The sequence below is a fragment of the Lissotriton helveticus genome, chromosome 6, assembly GCF_964261635.1.
Source record: "Lissotriton helveticus chromosome 6, aLisHel1.1, whole genome shotgun sequence".
NCBI classification, from domain to species: domain Eukaryota; kingdom Metazoa; phylum Chordata; class Amphibia; order Caudata; family Salamandridae; genus Lissotriton; species Lissotriton helveticus.
In genome coordinates, this window is record NC_136067.1 from 1053108415 (window position 1) to 1053120763 (window position 12349).

A 12349-nucleotide genomic window follows, 5' to 3' on the forward strand; every position below is an offset into this window, starting at 1 on the left:
TATCTGAAACCATACAGATCACGCTTGAAGTACCGGGTTATTTAGAACCCAGCGGTGCCAGGGGACACACCCAAAGACTTCGGATTCCCCTGTCTCAGACTACAGAAACACAGAAACTTCTTGGTGACATCAAATATCAGATTTATTGGCTGCAGCCAGTAACAGGTTTCCTAGAAGTACAACACGTGTATGTTCTCAGGAGACTGCTCAACTTCACAAAGCTAGTCATCCCTTCTTATACCAAATACTATGCTTCAGGCGAACATTCCTGATTTTACAGTTGGCCATTTACATGTTTTCACGATAAAACCGCAGAATAATGATGACAAGCCCATTTTTCAGTTTGTCCAGCCCACAATCAATTTTTAGTCAAACCCAACATTCTTCATCAGACAGGTCGATCGAACCCACCATAAAAACGGGCACATCCCCATCGTAAATGGACCAAAAAGAAAGGAGCAGAGACAGGTGTGAGCAAGATAAGACATAATAAAAGGTTTGATGGTGTCTTGTGTCTTGATCAGCAATCTTGATCAGCTACTGGGAAAGGAACTGGCTTAACAAGTTTGGCTTCAGGCAAGAGGGTCGCTCGCTCAGGTCATTCTGAAGTCAGCTAAAGAGTACGTGTGCTTGGAGACTCGTTCGGCCATTATCATCGGCCTATGTGAGGGCAAAAACAAAATGGCTGCCGCACGGAAGATGGAACCCGAGAGTTCAGAACGGAAACTCTGATTTCACGGTGATCTCGTCACTCGAATATGTCAAAAATACTTGTACACCTTACACTCGCCATTTTCGGTCTGATGCTACCAAAATCATCATGGTACGATGACTTTTATGAAACGGGTTCAGAATTTCAGTACCTCAGACCCTCCTTTTGCCCTTACATAGGCAATAACCTAAACCCATGTTAGTCTGAGTCTAGGTCTATATTCATCAGGTCATCAAGATGTTGCTGTAGCATCATCCTATTACTTAGCACGTCTCTTGGTACAGGTTTCCTTACACACGATGTAGCACAGAGGCCACATATAGCAGGAGCACACTGTACGCACAGACAGAACAGGAAAAGAATGGCTAAGATCATCCTAATGATCATCAGAATCTTCCATCCCCACGTGGATAACAGTCCCCAAAACCATCCCATCAACGACCCATCTGCTTTATCCACGTGTATAGATTCGGAGATCTTATGCAGTCTGGAAATGGCCTGGTACACTGTTGGAGCATTATCTGGAATGAAAACACAGCAACTTGATTGGATCGCTTTACATACCCCACCTCGATCTGCAAGTATGACGTCTAACGCAACTCTGTTCTGAAGTGTCATAAGACGATCCGACTGGAGCTCAGCAGTCAAGTTACTAAGGACACCGGCAGTTTCAACTACGGTGGACTCAACCACCCTCGTCAATTGTCGTATGTTCCTGCTGTTAACCATAGTTCCCCAAAACGGCAGAAAACCCTTCAAGAAGTCACTCAATTCTTGTCCTGCAGTATCTTCCTTACTGAAGACGCCTCTAACTACCCTTGTCATGTGGTAATCTGCCGCAGCTGTGTAGGTGGGAGGCAACAGGAACGAGACAAAACATGTGCCTGAGAAATCAGGGGGCAACCATGTGTATGCTCTATCATAACAGATGAAATAGGTACCCTTAGCTGCTAGGAACGATGGGTAAGTCTGAGACGCAAAAACATACGTCTCAGTGCAGATACTCTTCCCTAACCGAGCTCTTGGATTCTTGCCATTACCTTGCAGACATTGATGACCCTGATGGGGTACAATCCAAATCGGAGAGGATCTTTTTGCTTGCTGATTCTCACTCAGACTCGCTCCATATCCAGTCACGTTCCATCCAATATACGCTAGTGTCTCATCTTTCGGGATAGCCTCATAGGAACTAGCTCCCTTTATCATGTCGACTATTCCCTTGACCAGAGCACTATTCTTTGGGTTGTCTTTCACAGAACGTAGGGGGTGGACTTCGCGAGCATAGATCAACATCGTTCGGTATGCAGACACAGAACCATTATAGCTGAATGGCAGGACTAGGTAAGGAATACCTTTATCAGTAGTATGAGGCATAAGACCACACACCCAACAGTTAGTTGTGTTCACTACTAATTGGTGTTGGTGCAGAAGCTGAACAAAGGAGTTATTAATAAACTCTAATCTTCTAACGGACTCATGTTCAGGTAGAGGGTGAAAAGAATGCGAGGAAACAGTAGACGGAGGTATGGGCTGTGGAGTGGGTGCAAACGTCACTCGAAAAGAGAATAAAACATATCCCATTAAAAACACCATCACGCTAAGTAACATAAAAATGCATAATATCAGAAAACGTTTTCTAGTCATCACTGTACACAGTTTGGCTCTAAAATTCATCTCTTTGGCAGGTCTCTCCATCTCGAAAAACTCCATCCTCTAACCTTGCTGCTCCCGGAGGTAGGATGTTCCGTGCTAAGGAATGCGTCTGTCAGTCCAGGGAACGCCCTAGGACCAACCAGAACCGTCGACCTTGTGCCTTCGGCTTGCACTCCAGAGACTTGACGCCGCGACCCTACAGCTGAACCCGGATGGCGGTTCGAAAAACAAAAATCGGTCAAAACAGTTTCTCGGATGGGAGAGCTGAACCTTTTTTTTCTAAAAAGTAAAAAATAATTTTTATTTGTCCACGGTTCTTGGTCTCAAATTATAACGGCTTTTTCCAGATAACGTCTGGTCTTGGAATCGGAGTTCAGGCTCGGTAGTGTCCAATCGAACTGACGGTGGCACGGCTTCTTGCAAAAGGTCGTCGCTTTCACGCTCAGAACTTGTCCCAATTAAACGTGCATCGCTGAAAGGCAGAAAACGAGGAACAGTCTCAGTTTCAGAATCAGCAATACCCTCCTGGACCCACCGGTCGTACGGCAGAGGCAAAGGGACCCTCTTGCAGTGTACGCCGTGGATCCAGTTCTTTTTTCCTTGCACTCGTACTGCAGTTCTTGTGGACAAAAGCACCAAGTAGGGGCCGATCCAGCGGGGCTGATCGTTCTTTGTCCGCTGGAAGTTCTTGATGAGTATCCACGATCCAGGATCGATTGCATGCCCTGTATCTCCAGAAGCTTGAGGCAGTGTATCATGAACCTGTTGGTGTAAGACACGCAATTTAGCCGTCAGATCATACAAGTAATCAAGCAGTACAGGGTGTTCAATCTCGCTGAATTTCGTCGGCCTCAGCATTCCCCATATGTTGGCCGGGCGACCAAACACAATCTCATAAGGACTAAGTCCCACTCGTGAATGTACAGTCATCCTAGTTGACAAAAGTGCTAATGGCAAAGCATCAGGCCATTTAAGGCCAGAGCTTGCTTGTATCTTGGCCAGTTTTAGTTTAAGAGTGCCATTATAGCTCTCTACTAGTCCAGCTGATTGGGGGTGATTTGCAGCATGGAACTTCTGGCGGATTCCTAGCCCTTCACACACTCTCTTCATCACTTGACCCACAAATTCACTCCCATTGTCACTCCAAACCATTCTCGGCAAACCTAGGGAAGAACTCTTTGAGAAGGGCTTTCGCTGTGGACAAGGCAGTATTATCTTTTAGGGGATATGCTTCTACCCATCTCGAAAAGGCACAAACAACAACGAGTACGTATTTCAAGTTGTTAAAACTCTCCATGTGGATGAAATCTAGCTGCAAAACCTCGAACGGATACGTTGGAGGCGCAAAATGACCAGCTGGAGTTTGAGTTCCCTTACCAGGATTGTATCTCAGACAAACCATACAATTTTTAACCACATTCTCTGCACACTTGGGAATTCCAGCATTTTGCCATACTGGAGCCAACAACTTACAGATCCCTTTCACACTGATGTGAGCTATTCCATGCGCCATTGTAACCACTGCAAGCACGTACGCATTGGGTAACAACCATCGCTGATGCTCTGACAACTCAACCCAACAACCATTCGCATCCAATTTACCCGTACTCTCTCTCCACACACTCAATTCTTTCTCTGTAGCTTCAGCTTGGATAGACTTCACACTCTCTATCGTATCTTCACACATTCCAACGTCACCAATCCATCTTGCAGGGCCCGCAACATACATTCGGCTTACCACATCTCTTGCCGTTTCTTTCGCAACCTCATCAGCAAACACATTACCGCGACCAACGTCGTCAGTAACCTTCTTATGTGCACTGCATTTCACAATCGCGACTTGCAACGGCAAAGTAAGTGACTCGAGGAGCTCATTTACCAACTGACCATGCTGAATCTTAGCTCCATGAGACGTGAGGAACCCACGTTCCTTCCACAATCGTCCAAAACTGTGAGCCACACCAAACGCATACTGGCTGTCAGTATATATGGTTACTCTCATTCCTTTTGTTAATATACACGCTCTCGTAAGTGCAATCAACTCTGCTGCTTGAGCGGAGTTATGTGGGATATGTGCAGCTTCAACAATCGTATGCAAGGTCGTAACAGCATATGCCGCAGTCGTATCACCATTCGGAAGCTTGAAGCACGAACAATCCACCCATAAGGTACCATCGCACTTCACAAGAGGAGTGTCCCTAAGATCTACTCTTCCTTTCGTCTCCTCTTCTGTCCTGAGAAAACAATCATGTTGTTCAGAAACATCTGACTTTGCTGCAATCGGTAACAACGTAGCTGGATTCAGTGTGTTGCATCTCTTTATGTGCACATGGCTCGCTAAAAGTGTCAGCTCATAACCTGACAATCGAGCACTAGTTAAGTGCTGTGTCTTGGTTCTGTTTAGCAAAGTATCCACTGCATGTGAAACCATTACAATCAACGTATTATTCATCAGCAAACCAGCAGACTGTCGAATAGAAACAGCTGCTGCCGCTGTAGCTCTCAGACAACTCGGCAACGCTCTAGCTACCAGATCCAAAGTCGACGAGAAATACGCACATGGACGCTGCTTGTCCCCAAAAGATTGCGTCAACACTGACAATGCACATCCTTCTCTCTCATGGACATACAGTGTAAAGGGCTTACTGTAGTCGGGGGTACCCAACACAGGAGCAGAACACAATGCATCGCGCAATTCCGAAAAACTTTTCTGACACTCTTCGGACCACGGAAGGGGATTTGGTGTATCTTTACAAGTCAATGCCACCAAAGGTTTGGCCAGTAGGGAAAAATTTGGTATCCATTGTCTGCAATATGACGTGATACCCAAGAAGGCACGCAATTCTCTCTGTGTAACTGGCACACTCATTTTTGCAATTGCCTGAATTCGTTCTGGGGTCAATCTTCTTCCCTCCTTTGATAAGAAATTACCTAAGTAGGTCACTTCTTGTCGACAGTACTGTAATTTCGAGAGAGACACTTTATGATGCAAATTAGACAAATGACGTAACAACGACAAGGTGGCTTCTTTACAAATCTCTTCAGTATCTGCAGCGAATAACAAATAGTCGACGTACTGAATAAGAGCAGCACCATCAGGTAGAACAATCGTATCAAGTTGTGTTTTCAAAGCCTGACAATAGATTGACGGACTATCACAATAGCCTTGAGGAGCGCGCTTGAACCGGAAGCTTCGACCTCCTAGAGAGAAACCAAAAATATCCCTACTCTCCTCGGCAATTGGGATGCTGAAGAAGGCATTCTTTAAATCAATCACTGAAAACCAAGTGGCGGAAGCTGGAATCATAGTTAATAAGGCAGTGATATCAGGAACAACAGGAAATTGTGGCACAACGATTTTATTCACCTCTCTAAGATCGATCACAAACCTGTAAACGGGTGGCTGAGAAGAGTCAGTACGTTTCAAGACAGGTAAAACAGGGCTATTGCAAACATTACCTCTCGTTTCTTCAATTACATCTTTCTCAATCAAATCATAAATGATCGCTAGCAACGCCTTCTCACCTTCATTAGAGATCTTGTATTGGGGAATGCGCGGCATTTTAACATTCGCTTTCAACGTCACAACATTTGGCGGTATTTCCAAAAGACCCACGTCATTAGGACCAGTAGCCCACAGAATATCAGGAAGAGATACCAATTCTGCCGGAAGTTTATCCTTCGACAAATACATCGGGAGACCACTTTCTTACCCAATGTGAGTTGTACTCCCGAAGGAGAACAATACAATGTCGCATACAATCTTTTCAACAGATCCAATCCTAACAAGTTCTCACCACAACCTGTCGTCAGAATAAGGGGTGCTTCGAATTCACAAGGTCCAACAGAAAGAGTCATAGGGCTAGAAATCGGGTTCCTAACCGGGGCGCCAGAAAAACCTACTGAAACATTCGTCTCGCCAGACAAAGGTGCGCCAGGGAGTTTAGAGTGCATAATAGAACTCTTCGTAGCACCAGTATCCAACAGAAAAGGCTCTGACACACCTGATGTAATCACCTCAACATAAGGTCCACTCTGATCTACTGGAACTGAAACAACTCCCTCTCTTTGTCTACGGCTGTCCTAGCAATCATCACCTTCCATATTCTCACCTTCTGCATAGTAGTCATCGGCATAGTACTGAGTCGTCCTACCAGACGCGTTATTCTGCTGATCAAAACTATTCTTTGAATTTTGAGGAGGAAAAGGACGTGCATTCTGGGAGAATCCTCACGCCCTCTACCTCTAAGAGCTTGTGGAACACCCCGACCTCTTGCGCTAGAAACACCATTCATGCGCTGTAACAACACAGGGCAGCTACTTTTAAAATGACCCTCTTCTTTGCAATATGCACACTGATTAGGGCCTACAGGAAAGCGTGGTTGAAAAGACTCGAACCTTTGCGAGTTTCTCTGAAATTGCTGAGGTTGCTGATAGTCACGCTGATTACTACGGGGCGGATACGCTTGCTGTAAAAGAACCTTCCTTTTTAACTCTTTCGTTTTCTTGTCTGCTCTGTCCTTCTCGTCCTTATCTCTATTTTCGTAGTATTGTGCAGTAGCCAATATCTGTGCTGAAGAGGAAACGGCCCAAGAACTCTCTGAGTCTTTCAATTTCTTACACAACTCGGGAAGCAAATTGTGCACAAACTTGTCAACGAACAATCGTTGACCGCCTTCTGTACTCATGTCTTGACCGCTGTGGTCGATAAACAATTCTTCAAACCTAGTGAAGAAATCAGACACAGTTTCCTCTTTCTTTTGCTTGCATGCAGACAATTTATCCCAATTCACACGCATCGCAGGCCTTAGAGTCTTCATGTAAGTAACGATCCTACCAGGGAGTTCTGCTACTAAAGGCTCAGGTTTAGCACCGCCTACTTGTCTGTCATTTGCCGCACTAACATTAGCCCATGTGTCCTCCAACTCCTGCGCATGATCCGTGTGACGAATCAAACCCCACAAAGGCTGCGGGACCACATTTCCAAACAACATGTCTATATCAGCTAAATTCATAACACATGAGTCTGCAGTCTGTGATAATTCCTTATAATAGCCTGCAGGATTTTTACGGGGGTCAGGTAAGGTCTGTTTAAGGGCCAAGACTTCAGCTCGCTTCCATGGAACATGCACCCAAACACGCTGAAAATGAGGCTGAACAGGTGGATTAGCGGTTAGATCTCCTTCTTTCCAAACTGGGGGGACTTCTCTCATGGGATACTGTCTCACTTCCCTCCTAACAGAGGGATCAGGCTCAAACAACGATCGAGAAATAGCCTCATTTCTAAATGACAACAATGTCGCAACTGCTCTCTCAACGTCGGAACCCACAATCATGCCTTTCGCAAACTCGAACCGTACATGACACAACTCAGGTGGATTGGGTTCCAAGTCACGATCCTCCAATTCTTCGAGAAGAAAAACACACATTTGATCAAAAACATATGTCTGCTTCGGTGCTTCCCATTGGCGGAAGACATCCATAACAGACTCTAACTCGTATCTTGTAGGGTCGGTAACCCATCTACGCGCCAAGTGGACCAATACTCCCTTCTCTCTAGAATCAGGCAGTTGGCTACGCAACTGTGTATGCTCTGAAGCGGGGGTCGTGTTTAATGATCCAAAGAAAGGAGACAAAAGACTAGTAACAGTGTCCGTCATTCTCTGTCGGACAGAAGGAGAAGTTGACAGAACAGGAGATAAAGCGGACTGAGAAGAAGCTAATGTAGGGGCAGTAGCAGAGGAAACAGTAAGAACAGGTGAAAAAGTCGTAGATATTAAAGACGGAACAGGTAGCAAAGTCGGCAGCCCTTGAGAAGGCTGCACCAGAGGAGTAGGAGCCAGCTGAAGAGGAGCTGGCGGCTGTGCAACAGTAAGAGGCAAAGCAACCAGAGGTTGCGCAACTAAAGGTTGCAGAGGTGCTGTAGCACTCTGCGCATAAGGGAGTGGCAAAGCCAACAAATGTGACATCAAAGGATCTTTCACAAGGTCCTTCATCGCATTTCGCTGAAGAGGTGGCAAAACTGGGTAGCATTTATCAATTTCCATTTTACGTTGCCTGTGCAACTGCTCACTTGCTTGTTCTTCTTCGTTATCTTTAAACTGTATAGCAGCTTGCATTACCGAGATACCATTTTCTCTTTTATTCCTCTTCGCTAATTTAATTTCTTTCTGTTTGGCTTCCTTTCGCCACAGGCGGAAAGAGTCAAACATCGCCGGCCGGGCTTTCTTCTTGAAAAGTCTAACCTCTAGGTTATATAAAATTTCCGTGTCGAAACTACCATATCGGGGCCATTGTAGGACACCGTCCTTCTTTGTGTAACAAATCCATACTTCGTTATATGCGATAGGGCCCACGCCATGCTTCACATAGAGCTCATAGGTTGGAGTTCCAATTGGAGGAACCGGACACGAGTCCTCCAATCGAGAATCCCTATTATAACCACAACAAAACAAATTTCCAAGTCTGCTAAGACCAGGCACCTTGCTCACTAGCCTAGCTTCAAACTTCAAGGGAATATCAAAAAACGATAGTCTCGTGAATACACGAGTCCCTCGGCTTTGGTACTTGCAAGTTCCAAATCAAAGATCCCAAGGGGATACCCAAAATACTAAGGACTGGGAGACGCTCCACTCATACTTAACTGAGGTATCGATGACGTCACCAGAAGACTCGTTTATCGTCTCGCTCTACAAATCATCAAAGGGTCCAAGACAGGGCGATAGTCAGGGCAGCAGTCCTTCGTAGCCATCGGAAAGCGGGGAACCTCGCCGCAAAGACTTTCGGACCACGACGACATATAGGGGTCGATGAAGTGGTTGGCCTTCCTCCAGAATTTTCACACGAAGCTCCTCACGAACCTCAGGCTTGGACCAGTACCGCTGAAATCGCCCAACGTTGGGCGCCAAATGAAGTACCGGGTTATTTAGAACCCAGCGGTGCCAGGGGACACACCCGAAGACTTCGGATTCTCCTGTCTCATACTACAGAAACACAGAAACTTCTTGGTGACGTCAAAGATCAGATTTATTGGCTGCAGCCAGTAACCGGTATCCTAGAAGTACAACACGGTGTATGTTCTCAGGAGACTGCTCAACTTCACAAAGCTAGTCATCCCTTCTTATACCAAATACTATGCTTCAGGCGGATTTTACAGTTGGCCATTCACATGTTTTCACGATAAAACCGCAGAATAATGATGACAAGCCCATTTTTTAGTTTGTCCAGCCCACAATCAATTTTTAGTCAAACCCAACATTCTTCATCAGACAGGTCGATCGAACCCACCATAAAAACGGGCACATCCCCATCGTAAATGGACCATAAAGAAAGGAGCAGAGACAGGTGTGAGCAAGATAAGACATAATAAAAGGTTTGATGGTGTCTTGTGTCTTGATCAGCAATCTTGATCAGCTACTGGGAAAGGAACTGGCTTAACAAGTTTGGCTTCAGGCAAGAGGGTCGCTCGCTCAGGTCATTCTGAAGTCAGCTAAAGTGTACGTGTGCTTGGAGACTCGTTCGGCCATTATCATCGGCCTATGTGAGGGCAACCACAAAATGGCTGCCACACGCAAGATGGAACCCGAGGGTTCAGAACGGAAACTCTGATTTCACGGTGATCTCGTCACTCGAATATGACGAAAATACTTGTACACCTTAACCTCGCCATTTTCGGTCTGATGCTACCAAAATCGTCATGGTACGATGACTTTTATGAAACGGATTCAGAATTTCAGTACCTCACGCTTGCCAAATTTCATCTGACATCCAGGAGGGATGAAGATTAAGCCACTTCGCCATATAATAGGAACTCGTGTGGTTAATCGACTTCAAGATCACAGAAAAAATCTTTAAACATCACATACAGCTCTTGAAATGCTACACAGTTGAGCTAAAGAAATTGGTTCATAAAGCTTATAGCAGAAGAGTAGCTTAAATATTCCACAGGAGGTGGTGATGGAGTGCTTAAAACACAAACCAATGAGAAACATCACCATAAGCAAAAGTCAATTAGATTAAAGAAGGCTTAGCCAGGTTCCTATGTGGCACCATCACTTGGGAGTCTTAAGACAAAACTTTAGAAGACATGGACAGCCCGTTTTATACAGTCTAAGCCAGAAAGGGTGAAGTGTAGAATCAGTTATCAAAAGATACCCTACTATTAAACAATTTTAAATCAGCAAATCCTCCAACAACAAAAACTGATATAACATTGAATCCAACAATCACAACACAACAGTCACATTGTGATCCAATGCAGCATGCCAATTTGTACCTTCTTCAACCATCTTGCCTTATTTCAACATACTCAAAGGATTCTTCAATGAAGGCGAACATCCTCGATAGAGTAGTATAGAAAATGAGATCTGAAGGAATAGTTCAATAAGGTGTTTGCCCTGGACATGCTCTCTCATGGTTTTCCTCAGCTGATATAGAGATTAACAACAATAAAAAAAAAATCTTGGACCACCAAATCAGTTTGAGGACAAAATAGGAAGTTGGTTCTATATAAAGCACCATGGTGACCCTCAAAGAGTGCCCAACAGTGAGTTTATGTATCAATCTTCAGTTAAAACGCAGCCATTGCAATTATCCTTGGTCACGTGTAGCTGGACACACATCTCTCCTCCAAGTCCTCTGCCTAAAGGCAGTAAGATGTGGAAGAGACTGATCAGTTTCAGAGTCGCATGTCAGAGAAGAGAGAGCGGCTGGTGGAGCATTGGTGGAGAGAGGGTGGCTTAGCTCATGGAAAAGAGGATTCCAGCAAAGGTGATACATACAACAGAGTAAAACCATGCAGAGTGGCACATTCACACATTCTGCTCTAAGTGTGTTTGCATTTCTTTTGTTAACCATGTCAAGTGTCCATTCTGCACACATACTGGAAACCTACAATAAGCATTTTAAATAACAGTGCACAGAGGTATGTGCCAATACATGGCCAATGCAAGCGGTGCGCACATACTGACTTTTTTTATTCTACACAGGTCTGCAGTGTTCCTTTGGTTGATCAGATGATACTCTAGCCGTGACAACATTTGGAAGAGAACTTAAGGCAATAAAACATATTGGTCTCCGAATCAGGATCTCACAAAGAGATATATTTTGTTCTAATTCTACTTTTCAGAGTATACAGTTACGATCCTTTGGTGTGCAGAGTGCTTTAGCTTTCCAGACAACATAAAGAGAAGCAATTGTTTGTAAACAACATTGAAACAGTATGGAACACAATTATTTTACCATCTCTTCCAGGGCCTGTGCTGAGCATGTCTTTGCTTCTTACTCTGTCTGGATCCAGAAGATCCTTTAAGAGCTGGTTGTTTTTTCTTTCTTTCTTACATTCTACATTAGAATTGGCCACATCATCACCTGTTAAATACAGAAGTGAAACGTTTAGACATCCCCAAACATTGTCGACATACATATTTTTGTTAAATTGCCTCAACTAATTGAACAGTTAGTATTCAGAGGTTTGTCCAACATATGGTTCGGGACTGGCTCCATACAGTAGTAGCAGTACTGGATTACAAAAAAGGTACTATTTACAGTGAAAGTCTTGGAATACAGAGGATCTATAAATGTGCTTAACCAAGTAATCCAGTACATTGTCTTGGAGTGTGCTCAATGAATTCCATTAACATAGCATACAATTCAAGAACCTAACTGTCCCAGAAAAGGAGGGGGTGCAAAAGATGATGAGCAGCAGGGTTAGCATTTAAACCCCTTCACAAAGAAATTCTTCACATATGTGCACCTTTTAGACATTTCTGTATACAGAGAACTTCGTCATAAATTAACCACAGGCCGACACTTCAAGTACAGCACTGCTATACCCCTCCACCTCTCCAGTGCCTTGAGATCCACTCAGGTGAGTAGGGCGCTTAAAACCCCTGATTGATTGATTGATTGATTGTTGGTGGTTGTTATTTGGTGGTTGTTGTCGGTGTTGTGGTTGCTGGTGTTTTGTTTGTTGTGGATATGGTT

The 12349-nt window shown here is 44.5% G+C and overlaps 1 protein-coding gene across 1 annotated transcript in view; it reads right to left on the reverse strand.

Annotated features, from left to right (window-relative positions):
* LOC144762609 (uncharacterized) overlaps nt 1–12349 on the reverse strand; it is a 265230-nt gene that overhangs the window by 145387 nt on the left and 107494 nt on the right. Inside the window, exon 6 of the mRNA XM_078647837.1 lies at nt 11606–11734. Coding sequence (XP_078503963.1) covers nt 11606–11734 — 129 coding nt within the window. The remainder of the gene's footprint in view (nt 1–11605; nt 11735–12349) is intronic.